This window comes from Lutra lutra, chromosome 1, assembly GCF_902655055.1.
Source record: "Lutra lutra chromosome 1, mLutLut1.2, whole genome shotgun sequence".
Taxonomy (NCBI): domain Eukaryota; kingdom Metazoa; phylum Chordata; class Mammalia; order Carnivora; family Mustelidae; genus Lutra; species Lutra lutra.
This window is the reverse complement of record NC_062278.1, coordinates 133,808,451-133,829,022: the sequence shown is the minus strand read 5'-3', so window position 1 is coordinate 133,829,022 and position 20,572 is coordinate 133,808,451. Positions and strand designations below refer to the sequence as shown.

The 20,572-nt window shown below is 39.3% G+C and overlaps 2 protein-coding genes across 6 annotated transcripts in view; one reads left to right on the top strand and one right to left on the bottom strand.

Annotated features, from left to right (window-relative positions):
- Positions 1-20,572, top strand: part of ATP2C1 (ATPase secretory pathway Ca2+ transporting 1) — a 179,125-nt gene that overhangs the window by 36,800 nt on the left and 121,753 nt on the right. Inside the window, exons 1-2 of one of the 5 annotated variants that reach the window (XM_047737074.1) lie at positions 4,203-4,287; positions 5,124-5,304. The exons of 2 other annotated variants lie outside the window; for them this stretch is intronic. In XM_047737074.1, coding sequence (XP_047593030.1) covers positions 5,299-5,304 — 6 coding nt within the window. In that variant the 5' untranslated portion in view covers positions 4,203-4,287; positions 5,124-5,298. Of the gene's footprint in view, positions 1-4,202; positions 4,288-4,547; positions 4,831-5,123; positions 5,305-20,572 lie in introns of those variants that run through there. 2 more of the 5 variants (XM_047737073.1, XM_047737075.1) reach the window with 2 other exon arrangements.
- Positions 3,236-4,508, bottom strand: LOC125104566 (uncharacterized). Its single transcript, XM_047737122.1, has 2 exons — positions 3,608-4,508; positions 3,236-3,392 (listed from the first exon to the last, which is right to left on the bottom strand). The coding sequence occupies exon 1, from the start codon at positions 4,474-4,476 to the stop codon at positions 3,721-3,723; it is 756 nt and encodes a 251-aa protein (XP_047593078.1). The 5' UTR covers positions 4,477-4,508; the 3' UTR covers positions 3,236-3,392; positions 3,608-3,720.

Here is a 20,572-nt window from a genome sequence, read left to right as displayed (position 1 = left end):
ACAGAATATCTTTTAAATGTGTACATTTTTACCTCAAGATAAATCTTGGCGTGTATGTAATATGGAATATTGTATGCCTATTTTCCATGAAGACAATGAAATCCAGAGATGACTTCTGGATATGGGATGTATACTCACTTTGCTTTTCCTCCTCCTCCCCACCCCCCCCCCGTTTTTTTTTTTTTAAAGATTTTATTGAGAAAGAGAGTAAGTGAGAGAGAGGGATCACAAGCAGAGGGAGGCAGGCAGAGGCAGAGGGAGAAGCAGGCTCCCCACTGAGCAGGGAGACCTATGTGGGGCTTCATCTCAGGACCCTGGGATCATGACCTGAGTCAAAGGCAGACAACCAAATGAGCCACTGAATTGTTCTCCTCTTTCCCTTTCTTATTCTTATCTGTGCTCCCACCTACCCTCCACCTCCAATCCATTAGATTGGTAGTACATATCAAAGATCCCATGGGCGCCTGGGTGGCTCAGTGGGTTAAGCCGCTGCTTTCGGCTCAGGTCATGATCTCGGGGTCCTGGGATCGAGTCCCGCGTTGGGCTCTCTGCTCAGCAAGGAGCCTGCTTCCCTTTCTCTCTCTCTCTGCCTGCCTCTCCATCTACTTGTGATCTCTCTCTGTCAAATAAATAAATAAAATCTTTAACAAAAGAAAGCAAAAAAAAAAAAAAAAAAAAAAAAGATCCCAAATATCACCACAGGCTCAGAACTTGTTGAATGGGGGAACTGAGTCATATATAAACCTTAAAAATGAAAAAAGCACTCTTTAAAATCAAAAGCACTCTTTAAAATCTCCAATTTCTTCTGCTCAGTTTCAGCAAGGAAATGCTAGCACGTGTAGAAGTTATGCAATTTTGTGGGCTGATAAAATATTTGTAAAGTTTTGGTATCTCTGTGGTAGTAAAGCCAACCAAAACACAGCTACATCATTTTTTAGTTCGTTTGATTTTTATTCTTCCTTCTTATTTTTACTCTTCCAGCACTGCTAAGACAGAGAACCAAGCACATTTACGGCAATTCTGGCAGGTGGTTGTGAGATATTGATTGAATATGACGCTTCTTATAGGAAGACTGTATTTCCCCCAGACTTGACTCTTAGCATGTCCTTTCTCTCACAGGATGAAAAATACTTCTGTTGTTCTGTTTGAGCAGGTTAGCTTATAACAATAAAGCATTGTGTCTTTATATGCTTTTAAAATATTTACCTTAAAAAAATGACAATTTTTTCCCTAAAACTCCTTAACTATTAACCTTTGGTACATAAAACAAGGTTAAAATAGCCTTTACAATAAAATGTTAAGGAAAGATTTAAAAATAACCTTTTCTGGGTTAATTTTTAAATCCTAAAGGACCACATATTTCTTAATCATTCAGGTTTATAAAAATGCCAGCTATCAAGTTGGTTATTAAAAAAAAAGATGCCTCACATCCTTTGTGTAATAAGGTGCAGTATAAATAAAATTAGAACACCATGACTGTCTTCCTCAATCTTCCCTATTTGTAGATTTCCCCTAAGCAGAGGTACCTGACAAATTCCCCTTTATTGCTCATATGTGGAACACCTTTGGCATCAGATATATTTAATTAATTTTGTAGGTTCAATATTCAGAACCAAATGAGTAGATTTTTAGAGCATCGATTTGTAAAAAAGAAGACAGAGGGAACTTGAACCTAATATATTTCATTGCCATTAATCTAATTAATCTCATTCTAGCTAGCTAATGCTCTGTTTTGCTTATTTCTCTGTATAAGCTTATACTTTCAGAGTCCCTATAATTTACAACCTGTCTTCACTTTATCAGATCCTCAAAACAATCTTTTGAGGGAAAGGCTGGTTATTATGCATACATCTGTTATCTAAAATATTGTTATATATGTATATGTATAGATGAATGTATATACACATGGATGTATATGACGTAATTGAGTGTACATATATTTTAGTCCCCTTCCCCCAAGATGAGGAGGTGGAGATTGCTATATCAAAGTCTCATGGAAGGTTAGCTGGTCAGAGGAGAATGCTGAAAGAGGAAAGAGGATTCCTTTTTTCTCTCTTTTTTTTTTTTAAGGAAGAGGATTTCTGAAACTTATGGCTCAAGCAGTCCCCACTGCTCTGGCTTGAACAGTGAATGCTATGCTACCTTTCATTTACATAGGAAGTCAAAACTGGTGCTACTGATGTTGGCTAGATTGGTAGAAGAGGTGTTCAGACACAGAAGAGAATCACTCTGTGGAGAAGTGTCTATAAGGCTGGAGGATCAGCTGAGTGGCTGAACCAACTATCCTTAAAGGGTTTTTGCAGCTTCCCAGCCTAGGATTTGTGAGACGACTGATGGTGGATTAAGAATGCAGGCAGTACGTAACAATTCATCTGGACAAAGATGGTTTTATCCAGTTTCTTATTTGCCTTAGTAATAGGAACAATGGCTTTCACAGTTTAGGCAACCAAAAAGTAAAATTCCGGGGTAAGCTACTTTAGGTTTAAGCCATGCGGTGCTATATCCTCGGGGGAGCTAAGGATGAATTCTGTGTTAAGGCTGGGGTATTGTATTGCACTGCACAACAGATAATTCTTAAGTTATTTTAGAAAAATGTCTGAGCTTGGGGGGGGTGGGGTGGCTGGGTGATGGACTTGGGGAGGGTATGTGTTGGGGTGAGCACTTGTGTGTTGTGTAAGACTGATGAATCACAGACCTGTACCCCTGAAACAAGTAATAAATTATATGTTAATAATAAAAAAGAAAAAGAAAAAATGTCTGAGCTAATTAAAGCAATCCAGTATCAAATTCTGTATAGGGAAATTGCCCTCTATTTTGTAAGATCATATATTAATATCAAATAATGTCTACATTTACATTTTCTACTTTAGGTGCTTATGTTTTTAATACGATGCTGTGGTGTCAAGGTCCAATAAGTATAGTAATTAATAATCATTACAAATTGATTAAAACATTGAGCAAGAGATAGCACATTCATTGTTTTACAAATGAGGTTTGTACCACCACTGGCTGGGCAAAAGTCCCTAAGCCTGTAAGCCAAAGGGGTGTTACAGATAGTAACTCTGAGACTACAAACTAGTTCACCCTGATTTTTATGTTTTGTTTTGGAACTTAAAAGTGACGTCGTTGAATAAAATCTCAATATATCTTAACTGAAAAGTAAAGCTAGAAAGCTGTCCAAAACTTTTGGTCCTAGACTAGTTCCACGAGATTAAATAGGGAAGACAGGTAAGCCGGTCCATTTGTTTATTTTGACGTTGAACATGTGGTCAGAGAACATATCCGGAAGTGTTACAGAACCTGAGATAAAGGGCAAGCTTTTTAATGAGAGTACGTTTTGATGGAGAAAAATACCTCTTGCACACAAGGGAGGACTGCTGCGGTCTTTACAGTTCTTTTTTTTTTTTTTTTTTAAAGATTTTATTTATTTATTTGACAGAGAGAAATCACAAGTAAACAGAGAGGCAGGCAGAGAGAGAGGAGGAAGCAGGCTCCCTGCTGAGCAGAAAGCCCGATGTGGGGCTCGAACCCAGGCCCTGGGATCATGACCTGAGCCGAAGGCAGCGGCTTAACCCACTGAGCCACCCAGGCGCCCCGGTCTTTACAGTTCTTTGTGGAGGGCGCGGTCGAACTCAGCAGGTGTAGCCCTGCCCTCTAGTGGACTTAGGTGCGAGAGGACTTCGGTTTAGTGTCCTGTTCCCGGCTTACCAAAGCTTAACATCAACTGTCCATAAAAAAGTCACTTATTGGGGGGTCTGGGTGAGATGCCGAGCAAGTGAAAGGTTCAAATGGCAAGAGACATAGCCAGCGTCCCGAGGCAATTCCCGTTCTTCGGCTTCCGCCTCTGGACGCTGTTTCTAGTTGTTCCAACCTTTTAGGTTCCACACAGTTGAAAAGGCTGAGTCCTCCCTCGAGCTCTAAGGCTGATCCTTGCCTTCTCATTACACACAGGCACTTTAGCGAATCCCTTAGAGGGACAGAACTCTGGGAAGTCGCCCGCGATTGACCCGCTCTCGCAGTCAGCGCAAAGCAGCCGGGATAGGGGTCTGCAAGTGAGGGTGAAGTCCCAGTGAGAACACCTGAGTCCCTCTGCGTTCGCCCCTTCCCTCGGAAGTCCTCGCGTCGCCAGCCGAGATTGTGACGGCCACCCCGACGGGAGGGGCTTCCCATGTCGCCTTTGTTGAGGGCGCTCAAATACCTCGGGGACGGGGAGCATGATCGTACCTGCCCGCTTGGCCCGTCCCCGCGGCTGCCTCTTGAGAATGCGTGGCCAGGGCTGGGAAGCGGGTGGGTCTCTGACCCTCGCGCCCAGTGGGTGCGTAGAAACGGGCGGGCACTGTCCCCGGGGATCTGCGAGGAACCTCCGCAGGGAAGGTAGGGCCGGAGCGGGGCTCTGGCCCGGCGTGCCCTCCTAAGGGACTGCTCCGCACCCAACCCAGAGCCTTTTCTGGGCGGGTGGCCCGGCCTTCGCTTCATTTCCGCCGTCTGCGCCTGTGCGTGCGAGTGCGCGTGCGCGCGCTCCCCTCACAGCGGAAGTAGTAGCGACAAAGCTCGGTCCGTCGCGGGCCCGGGAGTGCGGGGCGTACTGGGGCCGGGGGCGGCGGGGAGGGGCCGAGCGTAGGAGGCGGAGGCGGGGCAGACCTGCGCTGCCGCGCGGAGTCGGCTGGGCGGACGGTGACGGGTCCCCACACCTCCTCTCCCTTCCCCTCCCCGACCGCCCTCCGGTTCGCTCCTTCCTCACGCCGGGAGCAGGCTCCTGCCTGGCGCCGCCGCTCGGCGAGCCACTCCTCTTCGCCCCAGGCGCGCGGGGCGCTCCCGCGAGCCTCGCGGGTGAGTCCCCCGCAGCCCGGAGGAAGGGAGTCTGGGGTTTTGGGAGGGCACCGGTGTTACCTATTGCCCCTAATTTCCAGAAACTTCCAGGTCCTGAGGGAGGGAGTGTCCCGAGGATACCCCGGCTTGGGGGTGTCTCTAGGGCGCCGCCCCGCCGGCTTGAGCTGGGGGCGTTGCGGGTGGCTGAGGGGGTGGGCAGGCGATCTGGGGGCTCCCGACGTGGTGGCGGGGCGGGGGGTCCCCCTCCTCGCCCTCTCTGTCGTCAGCGCCGCTTTTCCCGGTTTCTCTTGCAGATGCTGCTGCTAGGGGTGGTGGGAGCAGCCGTGGGACGTGTGGCCGGGAGAGGGGGTGACAGCCTGGGATTCCGGGGGCTTCTCTTCCTTGTCCTCCTCTCCTCTCTATTCCCAGTGTGGCGCGGCTGACACTAAAGACTTGTAGCCATCAACCCAAGTGCAGTTTCGATGGAAAATGAAGGTAAAGGCCCCTGGTAGACGGGTTGCAACGCGGAGTTGAGGGTGTGGTGGTTTGCTTTTAAGTTGCCTTTCTTTTTCCACCTTTTTAATTTCCTGATTTAATTTTTTCCTTTGCGAAGTATACAAAGAATTGCTTTCTTCGGGTATTAGCTTTTATTTTGGTGACACAGGGAATTTCGGAAATTAAGGTACTGTGGGCTACTGAGCTTTATTCTGCTTTCCAGAGAAAGCCGCCGCTGTCTTTAGCTTAGGGAATGGAAGGGAAGTTTTCATTTCAGATAGCATCTGTGCTTGTTTAAATAGCTATTTGAAAGGAATCACTCGAGGGGAAGTGGAGATGGAGAGGGAAGGGGATGGACTGCATCTCTGTATATTTGCATGTCAAGCCTTGATGATGGTATGTGACCGGATTAGTTTATAAGAAAGGAAACAATTTTTTATTAATGCAGATTTGTTTTTCAGTTCAGAAAAAATAACTGAATTTAACAGAATGTTATGAGGTGATTTCCTTGCTTAAAGTTCTTCCGTATTTCAAAACATCATTTAGGAGGTTGACAGTGGAACTCGTTTGTCCACTGTATACTTTGGACCACTAAATTATCGTTCACATGTTACTTGATTCCTTTGGTCTCATTAAAATATTTAATGTTTTTCATTACACAGCACTGGTTATTTTCCAAAAGCGTTGAACAACTCTATTTTCTCTCCTGAAACAGCCACATTTATTCTGTGGACTTCTGACTTGTGTGTGATAATCTTTCTTTTCTCCCCCCCTCCTGGTCTGCAAGATGCTATGAAAGATACTTAAAAATTACAATTTGTCTTCTTGTATCTTTTGGTTTTTAAAATCTGTAATTGGTACAGAGGAGCTGGAATGGGGTTTATGGGTTGCTTTCTCACTTGTTTTTCCGTTTTTTGAGAATGTAAGCTCAGTTGATAGATGTTTCTTATATGCATAACTTGTTTTGCTGCCTGAGACCCTAGGGTATGTAGGAAATACAAGAGGCATGATTATATTGTTCAGTTTTACTCTAGATGGATAATTGGTGGAAGACATTTTCTGAAATACTTAAGTATGTAACTGCAGAGGAGTTATACCACCTAATTTGGTCTTTAGAAACAGCATTTAAAAGCAGTAATGTTTTTGCCTGGTATTAAGGAAAAATCACTTTTCTGAGGCTTTCTCTTTGTCTTGGTTTACAGATTACAGAAAGACAAATCCCTTCTTCACAAGAGACAAAGAATATTAAATGCATTCATATACTTGTTTTTTGGTAGTTGTATCTTAAATAACATCAATAACTTCTGCTTTCAAAGTGTTGCCAGATTTAAGAGAGTAGTCTAGGTGTATTCTTAGAGGTTGCTTTTGTTTCTTGATCTCTAAGAAAAAGGAGCATGACTAGTAAAGCTGACTCTCATATTGTCTCTTGACGTGAGAGGGAGTGATGTTGAGATGGGAGCATGGTGCATGCTTGTGTCTGACTGAATTTGAATTATTTGGCCTCATAGTAATATACAGTTCTCAACAGCTTGCAGGGGTTTTCTGCCTGTAATAATCTAGAGGCCTTTTTTGTCAGTTTCTCATTACCATAACATTTTTTCTTTTCTCATATTTAAACAGCTTTAAGAAGAATTTGCATATAACCTAGAATTTTCAGGGGATTATTTTGAAATACATAGAATATTATTGCTTTTCTTTTTATAGTTGGATTCCCCTTTGACATGATATATTAATATCTTGGGAGTGTGGAAAAACAATGGATTCAAACCATGTCTTAACCACTAAAAGTTTTGTGAGTAGAAGCAAATTACAGTTGACTCTTGAACAATGTGGAGTTTAGGGGCACCACCTCCCCCATTTGAAAATGTACTATAAATTTTGACTCCCCCAGAACTACTAATAGCTTACTGTTGACTGGAAGCTATACAATAATTGATAATAAAGTCGACACATCCTTTGTATATGTATTATATACTGTATTCTTACAAGAAAGTAAGCTAGAGAAAAAATGTTAAGAAAATTGTAAGGAGAAGAAAATACATTTACTGTACTGTAAAAAATCTTGATGTAAGTGAATCAGCACAGTTCAAACCTGTGTTCAATGGTTAACTTCACCTTTCTTCGTCTTTGTTGTTTCATCATCTATAAATTGGGATTGCTGATACTTAGTCTACATAGTTAAGAGGGTGACATCAGGAACTAGGGAGAGAGGAAGGAGTTTAAGATCACGTGCTGTGATACCTGGCAACCTGATTTGAATGCCAGATCCCCACTTAGCGTAATTTGGCTTTTTTTGCTTCAGCTTTTTCATCTATAAAATAAGGGTATTGGTAGAGCCTACCATATGAGGTTTTTTTTTTGTTTTTTTAACATTTTATTTGAGAGAGAGAAAGAGAAAAGGAGCATGGGGTGGGGGCAGAGAGAGAGGGAGTATCAGACTCCTTGCCAGGCAGGGAACTAGATCCCAGGACTCTGGGATCATGACTTGAGCCAAAGGCAGATGCTTAACCAACTGAGCCATGCAGGCCACCCCCTCCCGCCCATGTGAGATTGTTATAAGCATTTAGATGTTTCTGGCCCATAGTAAGTGCTCAATAAATGCGTATTATAAATAGCCTAACTCAGTGTTTGCATACTATTATGCCTTCTGGCATTAATGTTATGATAGCTGAATATTGAAAGGAGGAACAGTTGTGGCCAAAATGCTCTGTATGAATTTGCTATTATTAGGGAATGGGTAAGTCAAGTACAGAATTTTCTCTACTGTTACGGTTTTAATTCTATAGAGAAAGTCGGGGCTCCAGCAAAAAACCAGAGGCCAGTGTGGAAGGAGACAGGTTTGGACTTGAATCCTGACAGGTAACTTTTTCCTCTCCTAAAAGAATCTAATGAGTTACTGTGTTTCTAAGTTTTCCTATCTGTAAATGAGATAATGCCCTCTTGGAGGTTTGACGTAAGGGATAAATGAAGCCTGGTATGTGAAGTGCCCAGAATGATGGTTAACACATGGTTAGCATACATTAGTGATTGAGTGATTACTACTGTTCCTCAGGAAGATACTCCTCTAGTAGGTAAATAGATAAATTACATCTCTAGGTACGTAACAGGGTAGAATTGATAGTAGCTCCCAGGGGCATTAGCATGAAGGTTCTTAGGTAGTATGCTGAGTCTACAAGGGTTGTTAGAGGGAATGACTTCATCCTTGTGATTCCTTTCAACAGTGGTGGTAATTTTCTTTGGCACTTCAGTTTCAATTCTTCTGGACCTTTCTCCCCTGTCTCACTTAAACTTATCAGCAGAGCTTACCCAGTTTTTAGCCTTAGCCTCCAGGATGCCTTTTGAATATTTCCTGCCAGTCATAGGAAGTATTTGAAGTGTTAATTTCCTGCAGTTGCAGGGATTGGTCCTAGACATCCCTTTGTGGAACTCCTTTTGCATGTTTGGAGCTCCTTTTTGCTGGTTTATTTTGAATTTGGGTACCACCTGGGAATCTGAGATGTACAAGTAGATGGCTCTTTTCCTGATTTTTAAAGATTAGTTAATTATACTTAAAGGGTTGGTTTATTAGAAAGGTATTTCTAGCTGGAGAATTTTGCAGATAGTTTCTTCTTCCCAGTAATTTTTTTTTTCTGCTTTGGAATAGATTTGGCCTTTCTCATAGAAAAATATGAATTTAATGTACCTGAAACTGATAGAGCTTTAAATATTTCTTTTCTTTATTTCTTTCTTTTTAAAATTTATTTGACGGAGACAGAGAGACAGTGAGAGAGGGAACACAAGCAGGGGAAGTTCCGAGAGGGAGAAGCAGGCTTCCTGCAGAGCAGGGAGCACAATGTGAGGAGGGAGCCCTATGCGGGGCTGGATCCCAGGACCCTGGGATCATGACCTGAGGGGAAGGCAGACATGTAACCACTGAGCCACCCAGGTGCCCCGAGCTTTAAATATTTCTTTGACTAGTGGATAAAAATAATAATCTTCAAGATTTCTGGACATGTTTAATTTATAGTTATAGGCAGGGCTAATAGGTCTAGAATAAATTCCCCTGATCTCTTTGGATAGCATTTGGAAATGATAGTATGTTTATTTACACTTTCCTTTAAAAATAGTTTCTTGGTCAAATTGTTAATCATCTAAGAATGTCTCAAGAAAAGATTACATGTTAGGATAAGGATAGTTGGAGGAACTGTAAGTAAAACAGATGAGAAACCACCTTAATTGCCTTCCTTTGACTAGAAATTGGAAGCCAATTATAAAAATATTTTGTATTTTTAGATGTGGAAGATGTATTTTGTTTGCACTTTAGTCAATAAAGTAATATTCTTAGTATTTCCGGAAGAGTTGAAACTGAAAGAGATTATGTATGTAATAGCATCTTATAAAATGTAATTTAACTTAGAGGAAGGATGCTGCAGAGATTATTTGTAAGCAATAGCTTTCTACAGTTGAATCCTAAATACTTGATTTGCCTTAATGTTATCTTATTTAATGGCAGCAGAATTAAACTGTTAACTGAAGCAGTGTCGATCAGAATAGTCTCCTAGGAACACACCCCTTGGGGCTCAAGGCTGATTTTCTTTTGATCTTGGTTAACCGTAATATGTTTTACTAGGTTCTATTTTATTTTAAAGCTGGAAAGAATACCATAGCTTGATGGTGAAGTTAGCTGATGTGAATTTTAAATTACATAGTTGTTACATGTAACATCTTAATCCTTAAGGGTCATTTCAAAAAGTCCTCCAATATTTACTTTGTTAAAAGACACATTCTTTTTATAGGGACTTCAGGCTTCATTTGTGACAAGATTATCTTTGTGATTTTCATACGGACAAGTGTTGGTAAAAGGCAGTAAAGTAAAAACTGATTGGGTGAACTCTGTATTAATGCCATGATGTTGTATAAGAAAATATTTCTCTGGAACAGAAATGTCAGGCTAAATTGATGCATTTCCTTTTGAATTTTTATGGCTTGTATTTATATGCATTTGTTAATTATGTCTTCCATCTTCAAGGTTTTAAGTTACTGTTGACAAGAGTATAAATCTTGGAATTACAAGGAAATTCCTCAAATTGTGTTGAATGAACTTAGGCTAAACTTATTCGATACATTTAGAAAAAATTAGAGTGAAATGTTACAAGGTTATGATATCATAGGTTATAGCCAGAAAGAAAGTAATAGTGTCATCAAAAGTAGCACCTAAGATGGCTGTAACTGGACATCTAATTGAACTTCAATTCCTGCTTTTCCTTTCTGCTTCAGATAATAGAGAATGTGTGAATTGGAATTATTAAATATACCTCTTAACTATAGTTGCTTAATTAAGGCTTTTTGGCTTGATTTTTTATTTTTTCATAAGGTGTTGTCCTAAACAGGATATGCATATGTCTTTATTCCTTCTGAAAACTCTGACACATGGAAACATCCTTGTAGAAATTATTTTCATTTATATACTTGAAGAACCCAACAAAGTTGGAATAGCAGTAGGATCCTGACACTAAGTATATCTGCCACTTTATAGGAAAACTCAGGAATGATAACAGAAGCAGAAGTATTTAGGATGTCACTCATCGTAATTTTCTTGAATATTTTTTGAAACTGGGAAGTACAAATTAAAACTTTGACTAGGTTGTGAATTTCAGATACTGGATTTAAAGTTTTCTTGATTGGGGAGTCTTAAGAGGATAAAGCATATCCTAAGGATCATTAATAAAATTCTGTTCCCTGCCAAAGGGACAGATAAACTTTAAAACAGGTCCTAGATTTCCTTTTATCTTAAATCAGAGCCTTAAATTAGAGCAGTATAAATAAATTAGCCTCTTGGTGCTGCATATTCATATATGTTGGGAATATATCTTTATTGCCTTTGCAATTATTTCATTAGATTTTGTTTGACCATCTCTTTGAGACTTTCCTTAGTGGAATGTTTGCATTACCTACCTTCATCTGGATTTATATATTGGGGAGGCAGAAAGGTTAGTTGGATGAAATTTTCTTTGGGAATATCTCCTTTTCTGTTGAATGTAAATTGTACATTACCTAAGAGCAGGCAAAAGCTGTTCATGGCACAAGTGTCAGAAATAGCACACAAGCCACTTTTTAATGACGTGCAAACTAATCTCTGCTGTGTCCTTAATGTTTGTGAGGGTTGCTATTTACTGAGAGTTAACATCTGACTGTGAAAGTGTCAATGATTATGGGTGCCTGGGTGGCTCAGTGGTTAAGTGTCCGCCTCTTGATTTAGGCTCAGATCATGATCTCTCAGGGTCCTGAGATTGATAACCTGTGTGAGGCTCTGTGCTGGGCATGGGGTCTGCTTAGGATTCTCTCCTCTGCCCCTCCCGTGCATACGTGCGTGCACATGTTTGCTCGCTTGCTCTCTCTCCAAAAAAAAAAAAAAAAAAAGAAAGAAAAAAATAAGAGTATTAGTGATCTGGTGGAAAATTCCAGTTTCTTTTCCTACTCCAGAAGAAGAGGATGTGATCTTTGCCCACCACTGTTTGAGGTCTGCCAGCCCCTACCCTAGTAGTTGGTATTCAGTTATGGTATCTTCACAAATACTCTTCATTTCTTTGAGGAACCAAAGGAGATTAGTTCTTTCTGATTTTTTTCTGTTCCAGAAAGGAGAGGAGATGAGCTTGTAGCTATCTTAGAAGGATGGGAACGGAGAGTGGGGATGGATGAGAGAGGCAACTTACTCTTAGGAAAACCCAGCAGAACTTGGGTGGTAATTAGATTCAGGAAATGAAGGGGGAAGGTTGAGTCAGAATGACTACAAGCTGTTACACCAGCGTAAGTGGGTGAGTAGAGATACCATGGCTAGTTGGAGGAGTTAGCTGAGTTGGGGACAGGCCAAGCAGAGTATGTTGAAGGTCAAACTGTCATGGCTTGCATGTTATAGGTCTGTGTATGGAGGGAGGTTTTAAAATTGAACACCAATTGGTGTCTAGGGTTCAAAGTGAGCTCTTGAGGGCAAAAACCCTCAGTTGTCCCTAATTAATTTTGAGTAGCATTTGGCATGTTGCTCTTGTCCATTGAATGAAAATGCTGGCTTCTTCACTCTAGCTTACTGGTTCTCACCTAGGGGTGACTTTGCCTTCCAGGGACAGTTGGCAATGTCTGGAGATATTTTAGTTAAAAAGCTAGCAGGCTGCTACTGGCATCCAGTGAGTAGAGGTGAGGGATGCTCCTAAACATCCTACTGTATACAAGACAGCCCCTTCCCCTTCATCCTCCAACAAGGAATTAACTGGCCCCAAATGTTGAGGGTGCTGAATTGGAGAAACATTGTCCTAACCAAGGGCCAAGAAGTTAACTCCTTTAAGCCTTGGTTTCCTCACTTGTAAACGGATGATGATGTATTCTACTTCAAGCTTCTTAGGTTTAAATAGGGCAAGGTGTGTATGTTCTTGACATGAAAGGGCTGCTCAGCAAATGACAATTTCCCTTTCCTTGGTTGATGACTATGAGGAAATTATTTTTGTCATTTGTTTGCTAAACAAACTCTGATTTCAAGCCTTCACATATTTTTCTGAGAGTTGAGTAGAACGCCCAGGAAAGCTATAGTGGTTTTTATAATATTAATGATTCTGTCATAGGTGCATCACATTATGATTTTGGGTTTTGAGTATTTCATGATTTGTAATTAGCAGTAGGTAAAAATGTTAAAATATGGATTAAATGTTTTACCTACTAATCAGTGAGGTTAAACTCCTAATTTTACTTGCTGTGAGATCTTTTACTGTTTGAAAGCATTGAAATCAAGACAAGTATTGTGAGTTACTTCTTTTGGAAAATGCCAGACCTGTGTCTGTAACGTCCTTTCCTTTTGTATCCATTGACAAAATTTCAAGTAGACTCTTCTTTGAAGTCAGAACTCTTCCTTAGATTTACTTAATAAGGTCTTTATTAGGTAGTTTTCTTTTCCTTAAGTAAGGATTTTTTTACTCTTTTGTGAAGTGTAGAAATTACCACCGTCTCTTTCACTCATGCTAGGGTCAGGACACATAATATTTTCAATTTTAATATAAGGACCATAACCTTGAACATGTATTCTAGCCATAGCCATAGTGTTTAATGATCTGTTTACATGTACATAGTTGTGTACCATTGTCATTTTTAAGGAGTTCTTTGCTGCTTCCTCTTTTTGGAAAAGATTGGTTTAATCTCCCTGTACTTTAATACCCCCAATTATAACGAGATTAATAGATAAAGGTGTTTGAGTTTAGTGAACTATTTATTGGATTCTTACTAGTATTTCTTTTATTAATAGTAGAATTTATAAATAACATTCTTCCTCTTCTCGTAGTTAACTGAGATGATTTAAACATATCATTCATTAAATAGTTGGTCAGAAAAATTAAATAACTTGAGGAAAACCATTTAAAATGGAAGATATGTATAAGTGATAATAGAGTACATTTTGTGGTAGCAAAGAAATTTTCATTCACCTTAAACCTGTAGGGTTCAAAGTTGGTAGTTTTTGATGATATAAATTGTATCTGACCACAAGTTGCTTTTAAGGACTTACATGGTTCTCTCTTGTACTTGTAGACATTTGCGTCAGTTAAGTACAGGGTGTGAAGGATGCTGCATTCGTGTCTTTGATTTCATAAGGGTTTGGTTGCCATAGCCTGTAAAAGTAACCCTATCAGTTAACTCCCATGTGAAAGGAATGCCATTGGACAAATGGAGGAACTAGGAGAAGGAATGAAGGAATGTACCATATGTTTGTGTAGTCAAATTACTGGCTAGTTCAACACTTTTTTTTAAACTCTGATATTACCACTAAAATAATTGTTGCTAGCTGAAAGCTTTATAAAACAGCTCCATGTTTAATGTACGGTAATAACAATGGACAGATTTTTAAAAATATGTAGATGATATGATACCCCGTCCCTTGTTTTTTTTTTTTTTTAAAGATTTTTTTTTTTTTTTTTATTTGACAGAGAGAGAGCACAAGCAGGCAGAGAGGCAGGCAGAGAGAGAGGAGGAAGCAGGCTCCCTGCTGAGCAGAGAGCCCGATGCGGGGCTCGATCCCTGGACCCTGAGATCATGACCTGAGCCGAAGGCAGCGGCTTAACCCACTGAGCCACCCAGCCGCCCCCCGTCCCTTGTTTTTGTACTGAATTTGTCTCAGGACTTGGAATAATTTCTACAGACTGATTTATCAGTAAATAGAGTACTGTGCCCACCTTTTAACTTAATAAAACAAACAAACAACCAAAAAAAAAAAAGCCAAATTCTTTCCAGGTGTAATTGCTTAACCGTTGTTAAAGTGTTGTTTAATTTCTAATTATAGAAGAAAGATATGCTGTACTTTCAGAGGTGTTTCTAAAAATCTTTAAACTTTTAAACTGAAGTAATTTCAGACTTACATTAAAGGTGCAAAATTTGTATAAAGAGTTCTCCTAAACCCTTTTCTCAATCTCCCTAATGATAAAATCTTATACAATCATAGTAGAATGATCAAAACCAAGAAATTGACATTTATAAATTCTCCTTTTTCTGACCTGGGATCCTGTTCTGGATTCCACCTTGCATTTAGTTTATATTTTCTTAGTTTCCTTCCATCTATTCTCTGGTCTTTTTAAAATTTTTCATGATCTTGATACTTTTGAAGAATACTGGTCAGTTATTTTTTAAGAATGTCCCTCAAAAAAATGAAATAAGATGAAACCAGAGAAGGAAACAAACCATTAAGAGACTCCTAATCTCAGGAAACAAACTGAGGGTTGCTGGAGGGAAGGGGGGTAGGCGGGATGGGGTGACTGGGTGATGGACATGCTATGGTGAGTGCTGTGAATTGTATAGGACTGATGAAGCACAGAGCTGTACCCCTGAAACAAATATTATTATATGTTAATTTAAAAAGTCCCTCAATTGGGGCGTCTTGGGTAGCTCAGTGGGTTAAGCCGCTGCCTTCGGCTCAGGTCATGATCTCAGAGTCCTGGGATCGAGCCCCGTGTCGGGCTCTCTGCTCTCTCGGGGAGCCTGCTTCCTCCTCTCTCTCTGCCTGCCTCTCTGCTTGCTTGTGATCTCTCTGTCAAAAAAAAAAAAAAGGTCCCTCAATTGGATTTGTCTGATTTATGCTCATGATTAGTATGACTTATGCCCCGTCATGTTGAGTATGATTAAGGTTAAGGTGGTGTCTGTCAGGTTTTTCTACTTTAAAGTTACCGGTTTTTCTTTTGTAATGAATAATTGATGTAATTTCTTTGGTAATGTAATCATTCCTTTGTAATTAATACTTTCCTTTTGTGGGGAGGTACTTTGAAGCTGCAGATGTCTTTCATGTCATCATACATTTCACAGGCCAGTTTTTGCCTCTATCGATGATTCTTGCTGGCTGCCGTTAACTTTTGTGGTGTTTGCTTAATGATGATTTTGTTTCTTTTGTTCCTTCTGCATTAACTGGATTTCTGTTAAGGAAGAATTGTCCCTTTTCCTCCATTTGTTAATTATCCAATTGTTTATTTATATGGATTTATAGACATTTATTTTACTGTTTGGGTTAAAATTTAATACTTTTGTTGCTCAAATCATTTCATCTTTGGTTATTGAGAACATTTTCAAATTTGCTCCTTTGTCCTTTCTATAATGCCCCCATCATTTTGTGACTTCTAATATACTTTCTGGCACCACAAGATGTTTTAGATGCATCTCTGTTTTTCATCTTTATACCAGCCACATACACAATCAATCATTCCAAGGAAGGCATGTTCATTTTATTGGAGAATGGTATCTAGAAACCAGGATCTGAGTGTCCTCTCTGCTCAGTACAATCGGGTACTATTGTTTCTTGGTTTATAGTTAGCAAATAGATGTATCGTAATATATATATACATGTATTTTTATTTCCTTAACTATCCATCTATATAAAATGAAAACCATGAACCAGGATTCATTCTAGAGTTTTTCCCCTTTGCCTTCTTCAAATGTGAGAAATTTTGTTCTTATCCACAGTATATTTACTTAACCTGTGCAGTCATAGTGGACACACACACACAACAGTAGTTTCATAATTGCTAACCTATTTCCCTGGGAGATACACATTTAAAAACTAGAGTATATTTGTCTTTAGCTTTACAGTACACAGTCAAAGTCTATTTTCCAAAGTTATTTAGGGTAGATCTGGTTTTCCCTGTTTCTGTATGCTTATGTTATTCATTTATAATGAAATAATGTGTATTTATGAACTGTTTGCCATTAGGATCTTCCCACATCATGTTTGATTTTAGTTTTCTAAATCTTTTTGAAATAAATGGTGGCCTTATCCCTCCTCCATTTTTCTGTAGAGAAGATCTGTTCTAAAAGCACTGGACTTGCTTAGAGTTAGGTACAGCTCTAATTGTTTTGGCTGATAGCAGTTCACTTGAAAGGAGTTGTGCTCTGGTAATCATTCTCTTGGGCTTGCTCCCTTGGTTCCTTAGTTACAGCTTTCATTTCTGCATTTTCTCCGTTTGGGGATTGATTCTATCTGTGGTCCCACAAGTGTTTGAAATCAGTCTTCAAGTAAATCTTTGTTCTGGATGCATAGTTTTACACCCAAAGTCAGTGGCAGGCTGACAGATACTGTCATTTATTGGTTTTTATTTTTGAGATATAATCTACATACCATAAAATTTGCCATTTTAAAGTGCATAGTTCTGTGGATTTTAGTATGGTCACAGAGTTATAGGTCAAACTAATTCCAGAACATTTCCATCACCCCAAAAAGAAACCCCTTATGCATTAGCAAACACTTTCTGTTCTCTCCTTTCTCTAGCCCTTGACAACTACTAATCCACTTTTTATGTCTATGGATTTGCCTATTCTAGATATTTCATGTAAATGGAATCATGAATATGTGACCTTTTTTGTCTGACTTCTTTCACTTCAGCATGTTTTCAATATTTGTCCATTTATAGACTGTATCATTTCATTTTTTTGGTTGAATAATATTCCATTGTATGGATATACCACATTCATCAGTTCATAGACATTGGGCTATTTCTACTTTTTGGCTATTCTGAATAATACTGCTGTATTTGTGTATGAGGTTTTATTTTGTTTTGTTTTAAAGATTTTATTTATTCATTTGACATAGAGAGGAAGAGTGCACATACAGGGGGATGGCAGGCAGAGGGAAAGGGAGAAGCATGCTTTCCACTAAGCAGGGAGCCTGATATGGGACTTGATCCCAGGACTCTGGGATCATGACCCGAGCTGAAGGCAGTCACCCAACCGACTGAGCCACCCAGGCACCCATGTATGAGTTTTTGTGTGAGTATATGTTTTCAGTCCTTTGGGTATATACTTTGTGTGTGTGTGTGTATACATGTACATATACATAGTGGAAGTGCTAGGTTATAAGGCAATGCTATGTTTAATTTAGGGAGAAACCCCCACAGAAGTTGCACCATTTTTCATTCTCATCAGCAGTGTATGAGGGTTCCAATTAATTTCTCCACATCCTCTCCCAACATTTGTTATTTCTTTCTTTCTTTCTTTCTTTTTTTTTTTTTTAATAATTGCTATTCTGAGGTGTATGAAATGGTATCATGTTCTGGTTTTGATTTATATTTTCTTTTTCTTTTTTTTAAAGATTTTATTTATTTATTTGACAGACAGAGATGACAAATAGGCAGAGAGGCAGGCAGAGAGAGAAGGGGAGGCAGGCTCCCCGCCGAGCAGAGAGCCTGATGTGGGGCTCGATCCCAGGACCCTGGGATCATGACCTGAGTTGAAGGCAGAATCTTAACTGTTATTTGCATTTTGTATTGTTGGTGTATAGGATTCTATACATATTCTGGGTACTGGTTAGGACTATCTTCTTTTTTTCTCTTTTTAAGTTTCATTTATTAAAGTAATTTCTACATCCCATGTGGAGCTCAAACTCATGACCCTGAGATCAAGAGTCAAATGCTCCTTTAAGTGAGCCAGCTAAGCACCCCCTGAATAGAAATATATCTTATACCTACATCCACAGAAGCATACAAAAAGTTTATGCGTGGGTGTTTACTATAGTGTTTATGATACCCTCATCAGACATATGATTTGCAAATATTTCTCCCATTCTACAGGTTGTCTTCATTTTCTTTTTTCTTTTTTAAAATTTTTTATTGTCTTTTCATTTTCTTGATGGTGTCTTTTGGACTACAGACTTCTAAAATTTTGATGAAGTCCAGTTTGTCTAATTTTTTCTTTTGTTGTTTATGCTTTAGGTTTATATCTAAGAACTGCTGCCTGATTTATGGTGACAGAGATCTATTTTTTTTCCTAAGAATTTTATAATTTAGCTTTCACACTTGATCCACTTTGAGTTAGTATTTGTATATGGAGTGAGGTGACTGTCCAGTATTATTCTTTTGCATGAAATAACCAGATATTCCAACACCATTTCTCCAATGAATTGTGTTGGCACTTTTGTTAAAAATCAATTGACTGTAGAAATACGGGTTTGTTTCTAGACTCTTGAGTTCTGTTCCATTGGTCTATATGTCCTGACGCCATAACCACACTGGATAACCATGGCTTTTATAGTAAGTTTTGGAATTGGGGAGTACAAGTCCACCAACTTTGTCCTTTTATAAGATTTTTTGTTGTTGTTTATTCTGAGTCCCCTGAATTTTTATATGAATTTTAGCATCGGTTTGCCCAAGTCTATTTAAAAAAAAAGGCAGTTGTAATTTTCACAGAGAATGCATTGAAATAATTGTACTTTGAGGATCTAATATTTCTATATAGGTACAAACATAAGATGTTTTTGAACATTTGAGTGTCAGTTTATTTTAGATAGTGTACAAAGTGGCTTTAAAAATTGGAATGGTCTTTTTTATTACTGCCTTCTTTGCCCTCCTCAGGGAATAACGTAGTGGGGGAAAAGATATATTATTCAATAAACGGTACAGGGACATTTAGCTGACTTTTAGGAAAAAATGTAAAGGTGGAAGGAGAAAGGCTTTTTTTTTTTTTTGAAAGTATAATTCTTTTTTTTTTTTTTAATTTTATTTTTTTATAAACATATATTTTTATCCCCAGGGGTACAGGTCTGCGAATCGCCAGGTTTACACACTTCACAGCACTCACCATAGCACATACCCTCCCCAATATCCATAACCCCACCCCCCCTCTCCCAACCCCCCTCCCCCCATCAACCCTCAGTTTGTTTTGTGAGATTAAGAGTCACTTATGGTTTGTCTCCCTCCCAATCCCATCTTGTTTCATTATTCTTCTCCTACCCCCTTAACCCCCCATGTTGCAGGAGAAAGGCTTTTTAAAAAACTAGCATGAAATAGAATTTCAAAACCATAAAAAAATTGAGATACGTGATCATGTAAAATTTAAAAAGATAGTAAAAAAGAGATGCAAATCAATGATAAAAACAGTTGAAACAAGTGACAGGGGTGCCTGGGTGGCTCAGTGGTTTGAGCCTCTGCCTTCAGCTCAGGTCATGATCTCAGGGTCCTGGGATTGAGTCCCGCATGGGGCTCTCTGCTCAGCGGGGAGCCTGCCTCCCCCCCGTCTCTCTACCTGCCTCTCTGCCTACTTGTGATCTCTCTCTCTCTCTGTCAAATAAATAATACAATCTTAAAAAAAATAAAATGAAAGAAGTGACAAAGGCTACTTTCCTACAGAAGGCTCATTAAAAATCTCTAAGAAATAGGCAATAACTTGTAGGAAAAAGGACATGAACAAGTGTTTCACAGAAGAAGTTGCAGATTGCCAAAAGATACATGACAAGGTGCTTGACCTCAGTAATGAAGAAATGTTAATTTAAATAACTATTTTCTGCTCATCAAATTGCCAAAGATTTAACAATATGATGATGCTTACTCCTGGTTAGATTGCAGGGAAAATAGAAGCTCCTGACTGTTGTTGGGAGATCACTTGACACCGTCCTTTTGGAGAACAATTTAGCAAAGCGGCCAGAATAAAAAATACACCCAACAAGTCTGTGTCCAGTACCTGTACCTGCATGAGCATACAAAGAGATTTGTACAGAGATCTTTATTACAGCAACATTTATAAAAACAGAAGTTGGGAATAACCCAAATGTCTATCGAGAGGACTAGTTAAATAGAGGTACTACCATATAGTGAAATGTCTGTGAGCCATTAAAAAACAGTGAGGCCCCTGATTTCAAACTAATCCAAAACTATAGTAACCAGAATAGTATGATACTGGTATGAAAACAGACACAGATCACTGGCATAGAATAGAATAGAGTCCAGAAATAAACACACACTCATATGTTCAATTAATCTATAACAAAGGAGGCAAGAATATACAA

Bases quoted from the DNA above. Each gene is read 5' to 3' on its own strand.
- LOC125104566 (XM_047737122.1), bottom strand. From the start codon at position 4,476: ATGAAGCGAAGGCCGGGCCACCCGCCCAGAAAAGGCTCTGGGTTGGGT.